This window comes from Populus trichocarpa, chromosome 17 (assembly GCF_000002775.5).
Source record: "Populus trichocarpa isolate Nisqually-1 chromosome 17, P.trichocarpa_v4.1, whole genome shotgun sequence".
Lineage (NCBI taxonomy): Eukaryota > Viridiplantae > Streptophyta > Magnoliopsida > Malpighiales > Salicaceae > Populus > Populus trichocarpa.
In genome coordinates this window covers 3,338,964-3,351,267 of record NC_037301.2, presented here as the reverse complement: position 1 = coordinate 3,351,267, position 12,304 = coordinate 3,338,964, and the positions used below count along the sequence as shown (strand labels likewise).

At 31.1% G+C, this 12,304-nt stretch overlaps 1 protein-coding gene and 1 long non-coding RNA gene across 2 annotated transcripts in view; one reads left to right on the top strand and one right to left on the bottom strand.

The window, feature by feature from the left end:
* Positions 1–5,312: 5,312 nt before the first annotated feature.
* Positions 5,313–12,304, bottom strand: part of LOC127904469 (protein PELPK1-like) — a 33,519-nt gene continuing 26,527 nt past the window's right edge. Inside the window, exon 2 of the mRNA XM_052448316.1 lies at positions 5,313–5,660. Within this exon, the coding sequence (XP_052304276.1) occupies positions 5,507–5,660 (154 nt within the window). The 3' untranslated portion in view covers positions 5,313–5,506. The remainder of the gene's footprint in view (positions 5,661–12,304) is intronic.
* Positions 9,704–12,304, top strand: part of LOC127904471 (uncharacterized) — a 117,651-nt gene continuing 115,050 nt past the window's right edge. The window contains exon 1 of the long non-coding RNA XR_008057714.1: positions 9,704–9,800. This is a non-coding gene — a long non-coding RNA (uncharacterized LOC127904471). The remainder of the gene's footprint in view (positions 9,801–12,304) is intronic.

Here is a 12,304-nt window from a genome sequence, read left to right as displayed (position 1 = left end):
GATAAGTTTAAAACTTTTAAAGTTGGAGTACAAAATCAATTAGAAAAAAAAATAAAAATTTTACGATCTAATAGGGGGTGGTGAGTATATTTCTAATAAAATGAATGAAGTTTAATGAGATAACGAAAAGAAGAAAAATAGAACTTTAATGGATATGATTAATGCAATGTTAATTAGTTTTGGTTTGTCTAATAACTTATAAGGTGAAACTTTGCATTCTGCTTGTTATTTATTAATAGGATTTCTTATAAATGTTTTTTGGATAAAACATGAATTTTGAAATAATAAAAAACCTTCTTTAAAATACTTTAAAGTGTTGAGGTGTTTAGATAAAGTAAATATTTCAATTACCAAGAAAAGGAAAATAAGTCCTAAAATTATAGGCTATACATATGTTGGATATTCTTTGAATAATACTACTTATAGATTTTTAGTTTTAAATTCCAAAATTTTTTAAATTGCAAATAATATAATTATTGAGTTACGGGATACAATTTTCCTTGAAAATATTTTTTCAATGAAAAATAAGTTGTCTAAACCTGTTAATGAAAGTTCTTATTCTAAAATAGATATTGTTAATAATCATGCTTATGATAAAATTAGAAAGATTAAAATAAATAGAAGAGCAAAAGTTTTTGTGCTAATTTTTATATCTTTTTACTTAAAAAATAAACCTAAACATACATTGATTGGAGTTCCTTTTTTAAAAAGAGCAATAAAAGATTAAATAATTTTTTTTATTTTCTAACAAAACTTGGTTTTTGACCAATTTGTCACAAGGTTGCAAGATAATAAATTGTAAATGAGTTTTTAGAATGAAATTGAGAACTGATAGACCTGTAGAAAAATCTTAGGCTAGATTAATTGATAAGAGGTTTAAAAAGAAAAAAAGAATAGATTTTTTTGACACATATGCACCCATTTCTAAAATCACTATAATTAGATTAATAGTTACTTTAATTTCTTTTTACAAATTAGAAATTCGTCGAATAAATATTTAAAAAAACTTTTTAAATGGTGATTTAGAAGAAAAAATTTACGTGTATCAACTAAAAGGTTTTGTTGCGCTTGGTCAAGAAAAGAAGATTCACAAACTTGTAAAATGTCTTTATGGTTTAAAACAAGCTTCGAAATAATAACACGAAACAAATATGATATTTGATGGTTGTCAAATAAATATTGTTGATAAATGTATTTATATTAAACAAATTGAAAATGATTATATGATTTTATGTTTAATAATAGTATTCAAGTTATAAATATTTCTAAATCTTTATTGTCTAAACATTTTTTTTTTGATAACCCGGGGTGTCCGGGCCAGCTTGCGCGCACCACGACTATTCCCCGGGTCTACTGAACATCCTGCAAGCCCAGCAGACAGGTAAGACACCGTGGGGTTGACAGGCGTGCACATGGAGGGTCGAACTCGGGACGGGGGCAAGGCAAGCCTCACCTGTTAACCACTGAGCTAGACCCTCAAGTGCATTATTGTCTAAACATTTTGATACGAAGGATTGTGGTTCAATTAATGTTGTTTTAAACATTTAATTATTGAAAAATAACAATAATTTTACTTTATCTCAATCACTTTACATTAAAAAAATATAAAAAGGTTTAATTTTTTTTTGATATGTCTCATGTATATAGTCCTTTTGATCCTCCTACTAAATTAAAAAAAATAATGGTGAAAATGTATCTCAATATAAATATTCATATAATATTGGGTCATTATTGTATCTAGGCAAATATACAAGACCTGATATAGTATATGCAATTAGTAGATTAGACAGATATACACATAATCTTAATACTTCACATTGGAGTGCTTTAAAAAGATTTTTTAAGTTGATTATGCACTTTATTATAATAGTTTTCTATTATTATAGAGAAATTTGGTGATGCAAATTGGATTTCTAGTTTAGAAAAAATAAAACCTACTAGTGGGTATGTGTACATTTGGTTGGAAATCTTCTAAACAAACCATAATTACTCGTTTAACCATAGAAATATAATTGGTTGCATTAGATGCTGCTATTCAAAAGCTGGGCGGGCTTTATTTTTTTTTTAAATTGATATACCATTTATTTCTAAACCAATATCACTTATATCAATACATTGTGATAGCCAAGCCACTAAAGCTAAGGTTAAGAGTAAAAATTTTAATTAAAAAAAAGAGATATAATTGTTAGACATAAATCAATTAGACATTTAATATCTCGTGGTGTTATTTCTTTGGATTCTGTTAGGTCTAAAAACAACATTATAGATTAGCTCATTAAAGGTTTGGCATGCCAATGAGTTATTCAATCATCTAGAAAAATACAATCGAATCCTTTAAATGAACCACCAATAGTGAAAATCTGTTTTCAAATATATGGTGATTCCATGAATGAAGTTCAAAAAATAAAAACAAGATCTTTGGATAATTGAGGATAACATAAACATTACATATATATTTTAAAGGCGATATCAAGTACAATTTTGTATAATAATGAGCTTTCTATTATAATGACTAATTTGAATGAGTATAAAGGCAAAAACTTTTACGGGATGTTGATCACAAAACATTTTTGAAGGATTTATCTAAGTGGGTATAGTGGTGAGGTCAAGATTAGATGATAGTCCAAGATTGGTTTAATAACTTATTTTTTGTATTTTCTTATCTAACCATATGACAATAAAACTTGACATGCATAGAAAAGTCGCAACATAATTTTTTTTTTATAAAGCTGCAAAAAAGTGTCCGCTAATGTTATAAATAATAACACTATAACCTTTCTTGAAAATAAACAAAAAATTAAATGGTATTTAATCAAACAACACTCAATAAAATTGAGTGAACAAATAAAATATTTTCTAAAAAAAAAAACATCATGAAAGGTTGTATAAAAAGAGTATTTTCTAATACAATAAAAAAAGTTATGATATCATAAAAAAAATTAAAAACTCAGTGGTATTTAATAAAACAAATTTCTAAATTATTTTTTTTAACAAATCTATTTGATAGATTAAAAAGTAAAATATAGAAAAAAACTAAAATAAAAAGCAAAACAAAATAGGTCAGGCGTGTGGGCCTGCACGCCTGGCCTATAAAAAAGAGTTTTGACTCGCGCGCCAAGCCTTTTTTTATAATATATATTAGAGGCGAACAATGCGTCATCCACTTTTTATTTAAAAAAACAACATAGACGACTTGTTATATATGAACCTAGAATCAGGCGATTGGAGGATCATCTAAAAATCAAGGTAGGGGTATTATATACTAAAAAACTTATTTTTAACCCATTGACCTAAACAATCTAAAAACACACTAAAGATCTATATAAACCTATTTATGGTTTTAAATTACCCATAAATCAATCAAAAAAATTAACTTGAATTCAAAAATATTTACGAGCTAAATCCTTTTTCTTAGGCAAGATAAAGTCCGAGTAACACCTTAATAAAACCCTTTAATACCAAGGGCGACCTTTTTTATGGTGTTAAACGATGATTTTATCTTTCTTTACTAGAATTCAACTTCTCTATTTTTTCTCTCTCAAACCTAATATTAAAAAAATAAGAGAAATAGAGTTTTGAACCATAATTAAAATTAAAAACTAGAAAGACTGAAAATATATCAATTGAAAAGTAAAAAGACCAAAGTTAACTTGTTATGTATTTTCTCTGTATTTTTCACATGCTATAGGATGGCAAGTATGTAATTCTCATCATGAAACATTTTTGAAGGATTTACCTAAGTGAGTATATTGGTGAGGTCAACATTACAAGAGCCCGGGCTATTCTTTGAAGACACTCATAAGACAAATACATGCTCATGATAAAATAAAAAAAACATAATACTGATAAAATCTTAAAATCACCCATATGTTATGTGTGATAAATTTAAACGTGGTTTAAAGAACTTAGTTCGAAACATCCAAATTATTATGATTCTTCAAGTTAAGACCTTTTGATAGTAAGTGTAGATTCAAACCCTAAAGTTACCAAACACCTATCACATGACATTAATTGCTCATCTTATTTATTATTATGAATAATTTTAAATCATGTGGGAATGTTAGAATCATGATTTTAAATTATAATTAATGATAATAGTTTAATAGTTAATAAATTCTATTGACTTGGCCGATTAAAATTTTGATTGTGTTGTACAAAATTTAAATGGTTAACATTAGCATAATTAATATTTAATTATTTTAATGGGATAATGTATATTGTTAAATTAATTTACCATATTTAATTGTCTTAAATATATTTGATAATTTATACCTTTATTGTGTGTGTGTGTGTGTTTTAAGGATGAAAAGTACATAATTCTCATCATAAAAAATTCTTCAAAATAAAAATATTTTTCTATTTTACTTGCTATCTCTTATATCTTTACAAATATTTAAAAACCTTCCTTCTTATATATTCTTTTCAAGTTTCATTGCATTTTTTTTTTTAATTTATATACTCAAGTAATTAAAGGTTTGAGGAATTTTTGGTGCATAAAATACCTCCAATAAATTGTTGTATGAATGAAGTGTATTATATTTAAAATTGTTCTTGTGTAGAGAAAGTGGTTTTTTTTAAATAAAGATAACGCTACTATATGCTATAATATGAGACTCAAAGGCCATGGGAGAACATCCTTGTTCGACTATATTATAGTTCCTGCCATCTCAGAAAGGGTGTTTCTGAAATAATGAAATATGAAACACAGACAACCTTAAATAAATGGGCTCGCTCTCCTATCTAGTTGAAACCTTGAATTGGGCCTGCCTCTGCCGATAAAGGTGCATGAATGTACAATTGGGCCTTGCCTCCATTTATTTTTTCCTGGACCTGGTAATAGAATTTATCCCCTTGCTTTTCTTGATTGTTTTCTAGATTTTTTTTTTTTAAATTGGATTATTTTTCTTGTAACATGCTGATATTAATAGCCTTTTTTTTTGTTTTTTGTTTTAAAAGTATTTTTTAAAAAAATTAAATTTTTTATATTTTTTTCTTTGCTTCAATTTATTTTGTGTTTTTTTATTTGTTAATATTAAAAAAAAATTTAAAACATAAACAAATTATTATTTTAATGTATTTTTTAAAAAAAAATATTTTAAATTTATTTCTATCAACTCGGCTCTAATTTCGATCACAATATACTTTTTATTATTATTATTGTTAATGAAAGGAAGTTATTTATTAAATTATTTTTTAGAATGCTTTTTGTTAAATAGAATTTTAATTTTTTTGTATCATGATCGCATCAAGTTCAATCACAAGATATTCTTTTTCTCTCGTCAGTGGAAGGAAGTTAAAAGAAAAGAGTAGAATGAACTAATTAAATGTGAAAGTTCATATATATATGATGAAAGGAGACAAATGAATACAAGAAGCAATTAACAGTGTTCAAATGAAGGTATACAGACAACACAATTCCTCACGCTACTGCGTAGAGAAGTAAGAACCAAGCACTCAAAAGATATATCTCTGACATGACAACTCCATAATCAAACTTGAAATGAGACTAATTTCCAGCTGGTGGCGGGGAGAGGAATGGAATAGAGGGAATTGTTGTTGGGAGAGGGATATTGGGAATTGAAGGCATGCTTGGAAGTGGAGGCAAGCTGAGCTTGGGGACGACAGTAGGCAGTGTTGGCATGCTTGGAAGTGGAGGCAAGGTGGCCTTGGGGACGACAGTAGGCAGTGTTGGCATGCTTGGAAGTGGAGGCAGAGAGGGTTTAGGCAGTGAAGGTTGTTGGGTGGTGGGCAAAGTTGGCAATGTGGGCTGTGGCAGAGATGGTATAGAAGGCAATGGTGGCAATGCTGGTTTAGGCAGATTTGGCAATTGCAGAAGATTACGAGCTGCTTCCCCTCCCAAAAACGACAAAGCAATGAAGAGAGACAAGATAAGACACTTGAAAGCTGCCATGCTGGTAATGTTCCAAGGCCTCACAAGACTATATATGAGCAATAATAAATAAGCAAAAAGAGGATTGCAGGAAATTGTGAGTGACAATCTACGACTTTTCTCTGGGTTAATATAGTGGAGATGAAGATGGGAGGTTTCTCTTGAATTGTTGGTGTTGTTGAGAAAAATGGACAGTCATTTTGAGTTTTGTTATTGTTAGTTCACCTTCATATCCATGTCTATTGAAAATAGTAGCAGATGCTGATTGTTGTTGACTAGCCATGATTTTCTTCAGTTTCTTTTTCTTTTTTCATACGCAAGATTCAAACACTCGAAGTTCTACCATTCTCCCCTGTTTTTTTTAGGTGAATAAGTGCAGTTTATTGGTTGATGACCAGCAATCAAGTTAGCTTCAAAATGTCAAAAGCAGAACACTCACTATAGTCAACATTTTATTCGTGAAGTCTTGGTGCAAGAGCATACAAAACAAAATGGTATGTTGTATGCTATAAAATAAACGGGCGAAGGATATTAAAATTAAAAAAAAAAATAATAATAGGGCTCAGTGACTATATACCAAGAACAACAAATTGGAATACTATAATAATAATTTTACCATTCTGAAAAAAACCAATGAACTACATAGTAAGGGTAATATGGTTTTTTTTACAGGAATCCATTAATAATTATCAAATTAATAGATGAGAAATCAAACTTTTAAAATTCTAGACCACAAGGAGATGACTAAGTTATCCATACAAAAAAAAAAAAAAAAATAGTGTCCAAGGATTTTTTTATATTTTTACTTTTTAAAGCATTAGTCTAAAGACTCAATTACTTTTAAAAGTATAAATTTTTTAACTCACTTTAAGGGTTTTTTTTTTTTGTAATTTTATCCAGGTTTTTTTTTAATTATAATCAAGTTGACTGAGAGAAAATTTGATAGTTAATTAAATATAATATTATCAAAAGTGGCTGAAGCTTGTAATACACGTGTTAGCGAGTAGGTCGACGTGTAAAGAGGCGTTCGAGGACCAAATAATGGCTTCCAAGATGGTGTTCAAATCATCCCAACTGTTCCTCCATCTCTAGGCAATGCATGTGACTTATTGACACCTGATTTGACACCGATGACTTTTTCTTTTTTCCCTTTCTTTTCTCCCTCCTTCTTGATTTTCATGTTTGACATTTTAAATTTTTAAAATAGTCTTTCAATTTGTTTTTCCTTCAGAGTTGATCCATGTTCTTTTGATTACTATTTATTTTATTTGAAATAATTTATAAAATTAGATTTCTTTTCCAATTTCATCCTCCTTTAATTTTTTTACTTGTCAGATTTGATCCCCATTATTTTTATTGTTATTTGTTTTAGTTGAGATAATTTTTAATTTTTTTTTATTTCATTATCTTTTAGTTTTTTTCCTATCAGATTTGATTATCATTTTTTTCTTGTTATTTTTTTTTACTTTGACAAATTTTTTAAACTTATATTTTTTTTTGGTTTCATCATTCAACATTAAATTTATTGGGGATTGAGCTTCTTAATTGAGCATGGGTCTAGGATTTCTCGAGTTGTAAGTTTGGAAGATTAACCCTAGTTTAGGAGATTCACTCGGGTTTTTTTTTATTTCCTTTTCTATTTTTAGGTCAAGTATTTTCAGTTTCATCTTTCAACATTTATTTAATTGGAGATTGAGCTCTGTTATCTTTTTTTTTTTATTTGCTTTCTATAGGATTTTTTTATGAATTTTGAAAAGAACTCAGGTTATCTCGATTCTTTTTCTTTGTCGTTCTTTGTCAAATTTATCTTTTTTTAAAAATATTTTTTTTAAAATTAAATTAATTGATTAAAAATAAGCATGAGATGCTCACTTTATGATATTTTGGTTGGTTTGATTTCCAGGTCATTACTTTAACGATGTGTGTGATCTCTTTTGATGTTGTCATGTAGCCTTTATGATGGCGTTAGAACCGTATTAGTGAACTTTTTTTGGTGGTGGGGCAGTGTCCACGACAAAGTAACAATGAGTCTCCAACGAGATTTTCTTTTTTCTTCTTCCGAGTATAATATTGCGAGGTTATTTTTTATAATTAATTATTGCCAACTTTTCTTTGTTTGCTTTATTTATCGTAGATGCTTTTTTTTAATCTTATAATTAAATGAACTGGGCTTATTGAACATGGTCAAGTCAATGATCTATGTCTTATTTTTTTTCTTTTTAAAAAATGCTAGCGTAGCTTGCACATTATTTTTAACATTGCAAAGATTGAGAAAAAAATGTTCAATGCCATCCCATCTATGATAAGAATTGCAGCTAAACTCTCATGCAAAGACAAGAGAACAACAAAATTATTCCATCCCACTAAGCAAAAACAAAAAATTTTTGCTTGAAAAAAATGAACCAATCATACCTCAAAAGTCAGTAAACCAAGAAGAATTTAAAAATCCAAAGACATTAAGTCAAAAAGAATCCAAAAGAGAAATCATGCTTAATAAAAAACAAAGAAAACCCATCAAAACCAACCCCAACATAAAGGAAAAAAATAATTAAGCAAAATTGAAACAAAATAAACGTGCAAACAAAATATTTTGAAGCTATTTAGCAAGAGAAACTTATCGCATGAAACTAAACATGCACTAAATAATGAAAGAACATAGAATACAATGAAATATAAAAGCTGCGGGAGTTAATTGTTTTTGGGACAAACTCCAACAACAATGAAACAAAACAAAAATGAAATCACCAGCAACAAGCAACTTCAGCAAGCAAACAACTTACATAGCAAAATCATTCTAAAAAAATGTAGTTAATTGTCCTTAACACAACAATTAAGCCACAAATGAACAATCATGCCAAGAATGCCAAGAATCCAACACTGGTACCTGACTAATACTTCAACAACAATCCTAAGCCCAATTAAACACGCAGTAAAGAATGATAGCCAAGCCAGGGAAAAGAAAGGAATTGAAAAACCCTTTGATGCTCGGACACTTAGGCATGCAAGGTAGAAGGGAAAATTGATTTGTGATAATAATAGTTTTGCATGGTTTGCCTGTTAATTCATCAATGACAATGTTTATGTTTCTTAAAATGTTAATAAAGTGAGTTTAGACCTAAACCTAAAAGGGTGAAGTTTAGCTAATTTTCTCAAGTTTATCCAATGTGGTCATTAGTATGGAAAGTAATTTGTTTTGAGTATAAATAATATAAAATACATTTTAGGATACAAGTGATTATCCGTATTCCATATCACTATAATTTTCAATCTTTTTGTCCACGCAAAATTTCTAGCGGTTAAAACATACGTTGCCTTTCTTGATTTTTTAAGTTCAAACTTCGAGGTAAAAATATGAAGAACTTAGGTTGAGTATTGATATATCAATTGCACATTAGATAGTTGAGTTTAAAACTCAGAATAGTTTAATAAAAGAAAATAAATCGGATGTAAATATATTATTTCAAAGACATGCTAGTAATGAAACTCAAATTTACGATCAAATGAATATTTTTCTTGCCATTTGAATCTAAAAGCCTATTTGAGGTCGCGGTTGAACTGTTATTTCACTATTTTTCACCATTTGAATCTAATTAAGAGCCTATTTCCTTGTATTTCATTGCCTTCTTGTATTAAACATATATACCTTTATTTCAAATTTAAGTCTCAACACTAGTTGCAAGCATTAAACACACAAGATAATCTTAAACTTGGTAGGTATCTGCTGTAGTGTCTTGGCATACATCAAGTTTTGGCATTTGTACTCACTAAATCTCTTGTGAGATACCAACAATTTCATTATTAATAGTGCAAGCTCAGCAGAATTCCAGAAAGAGCAGAGTTTAGTAATCAAATGTGTGGAAAAAACACCAGATTACAATGTTTGAAACTACATTTCTTTTAATTGATAAAGGTATATATGTATAATACAAGAAGGCAATGAAATACAGGGAAATAGGAAGCGAAAATATATAAATGAATGAAAAACACCAGAAGCAAACAGCACAACTCCTCACACTTTCTTCACAGGGACCAAAAGATATGAACTTGTGACAAAAAGCTTACTAATCAAACTCAGAATGAGCAATAGCATGGTCTAGTTTCCAGGTGGTGGGGAGAGGAACGGGATAGAGGGGATTGCTGTTGGGATAGGGATAGTGGGCATTGAGGGCATGCTTGGAAGTGGAGGCAAGGTGACCTTGGGGAGACTAGGCATTGTTGGCAGGCTAGGAAGTGGAGGCAGTGTGGGTTTAGGTAGGGAAGGTTGTGCTGTTGGCAATGTGGGCTGTGGTAGTGTTGGTATAGAAGGCATTGGTGGCAATGTTGGTTTGGGAAAATTGGGTACCGAAGGTAAAGGGGGCAATTGCAGAAGCTGACGAGCCGCCTCGCCGCCTGAAATTGATAGAGCAATGAAGAGAGCTAAGATAAAACAGCTGAAACTTGCCATCTCAATGCTAAATCTCAAGGCCTGGAAGAGGCTATATGAACTCGCTAGCTAGGATTAAGAGAAGAAAGAACTGTGTGATATTGTTTGTGACAAATTAACCAGGGATGATAAGGGGTTTATATAGATAGATCGATGTACGTGGGACGGTGGGAGAGATCTATTTGTGATCTGTTCCATATGGTTGGTGTAGTATGGAAAACAGGAGAGTCATTTTGAATGTTGTTGTTGTTAGCTCACCTTCTTATCCATCTTCCATTGAAAACAATGCCATGTCTTCCTTTTCTTGTTGTGACACGTTATGTTTTCTTCTTTCCATTTTTCCCTTGAACTGGGTTGTTCAGGACTGAAACTTATATTTGCTGACCAATCACAAAATAAAATATTTTGTTTGGTCATCTAGTTCTGAATTCAAATTACTTCTATATAATTTTAATATCTTCTGCTCTCACGCTACCACAATCTTTATATTCACTACATAATTTTTCATCGGTATTTTTACTATCATTCCATTGGTAATTAATTTACCAACAAAATCACCGATAGAATTACTCTGTCGGTGAATCTTTCGTCTGTAATTTTTGTTCGTCAGTAAGTGACACGATCAAAGAGTTGATGTCTTATCCCAAGTGCAGGAGTGTCACAGTAATAAATAACCCAGCAAGACCGGTGTCGCACGTCAAAAAATCAGCGCGGCATCGACTGGCGATTATTTATTATTTTTTATTTGTGGTTTTGCTTGGTTCGTTGGAGTCGCCACCTAGTATTATGGTCACTAGGAACCTATGGTCTGCGAGAGTCTGGGTAAGGGACTGGTTGTGCAAGGGGAAGACGCATCACCCCCAGTGCACCCTACCTAAGATAAGCTGCATTGTTGTTTGATTGTTTTTCTAGGTCGAGTTTCTATTCGTTGGTCTTTTCTAAGGTTCAAGGCAGATCTCCCTTCGTGAGGGAGTCTCTACCTTATTGGGTTAAATCCTAACCATTCTAAAGTCTGAATTTTAAAATTGCTTTTATTTACACCTTGTATCTTTAATACCCGAGAGTGTACTTTATCGTGTAATTTTACACCCCACAAATATTAAAGTCTACATCTGAATCCTAAAAAAAAAGTTGAAATAAAAGTTTTTGACATTTTGGCCAAACCCTAACAGATGATCATAAACTAGTTATGATATCCATTTTTTTGGATTTTTAAAACGTGAGAAAGATGCAATTTTTTTATTTTGAAAAGAAAACATGCTTGGAAAATTCTTTAGGACTTGGCCGTATGCAATAAATTTTTTTTTGAATATTTCTGAGAAAACCGGGCATTTTAATACCGGACTTGTATCTTATCATGTAAGTATACAACCCAATATTAAGCAAACTTGGTAGGAAAATATTTAAGAAAATCACAAATTTTTTGAAATGATTTTTGAAATTTTTTTGAATTTGTTTGAATTTTTTTGAATTTTTTTTGATTTTTTTTTAATACATAATAATTAATTAAATTTATTAAATATGTGGGCCGGTCCGGCCCAAACAGTTGGTCCGGTCCAGGACCCTTGGGTTGGGCCGGTCTCGGCCCAACAGGTCCCTCTCTCTTTTTTCCGGGCTGGGCCAGAACCGGCCCGACCCCTTGGGCTGGGCCAGAACCGGCCCGGCCCAAGCAAGTGGCTAATTAATTAGCCGCTGCATGCAGAAACGAACTCTGCATGCAGCCACGGTGAAAGGAAAAGGAAGGCGTAGCAGGGGAGGGGCGAGTTACCTGGCGTGGAGAGAGTCGGCGGCCTAGCTGGTGGTGCACGGTGTAACTGAAGGTGGTGAGGCCGGCGGCTTGCACTGTTCACGGCTGGAAGAAGAAGGAGCAGATTCCTGCAGAGGAGAAGGAAAGCTCACGGCTGGAGCTGTTGGTGTGACTGGGGAAGGAGATGCTACTCTGGCTGCTGCTGGTAGGAGTGAAAGCTTCTGGTCAAGGTGGTGGCTGCTGG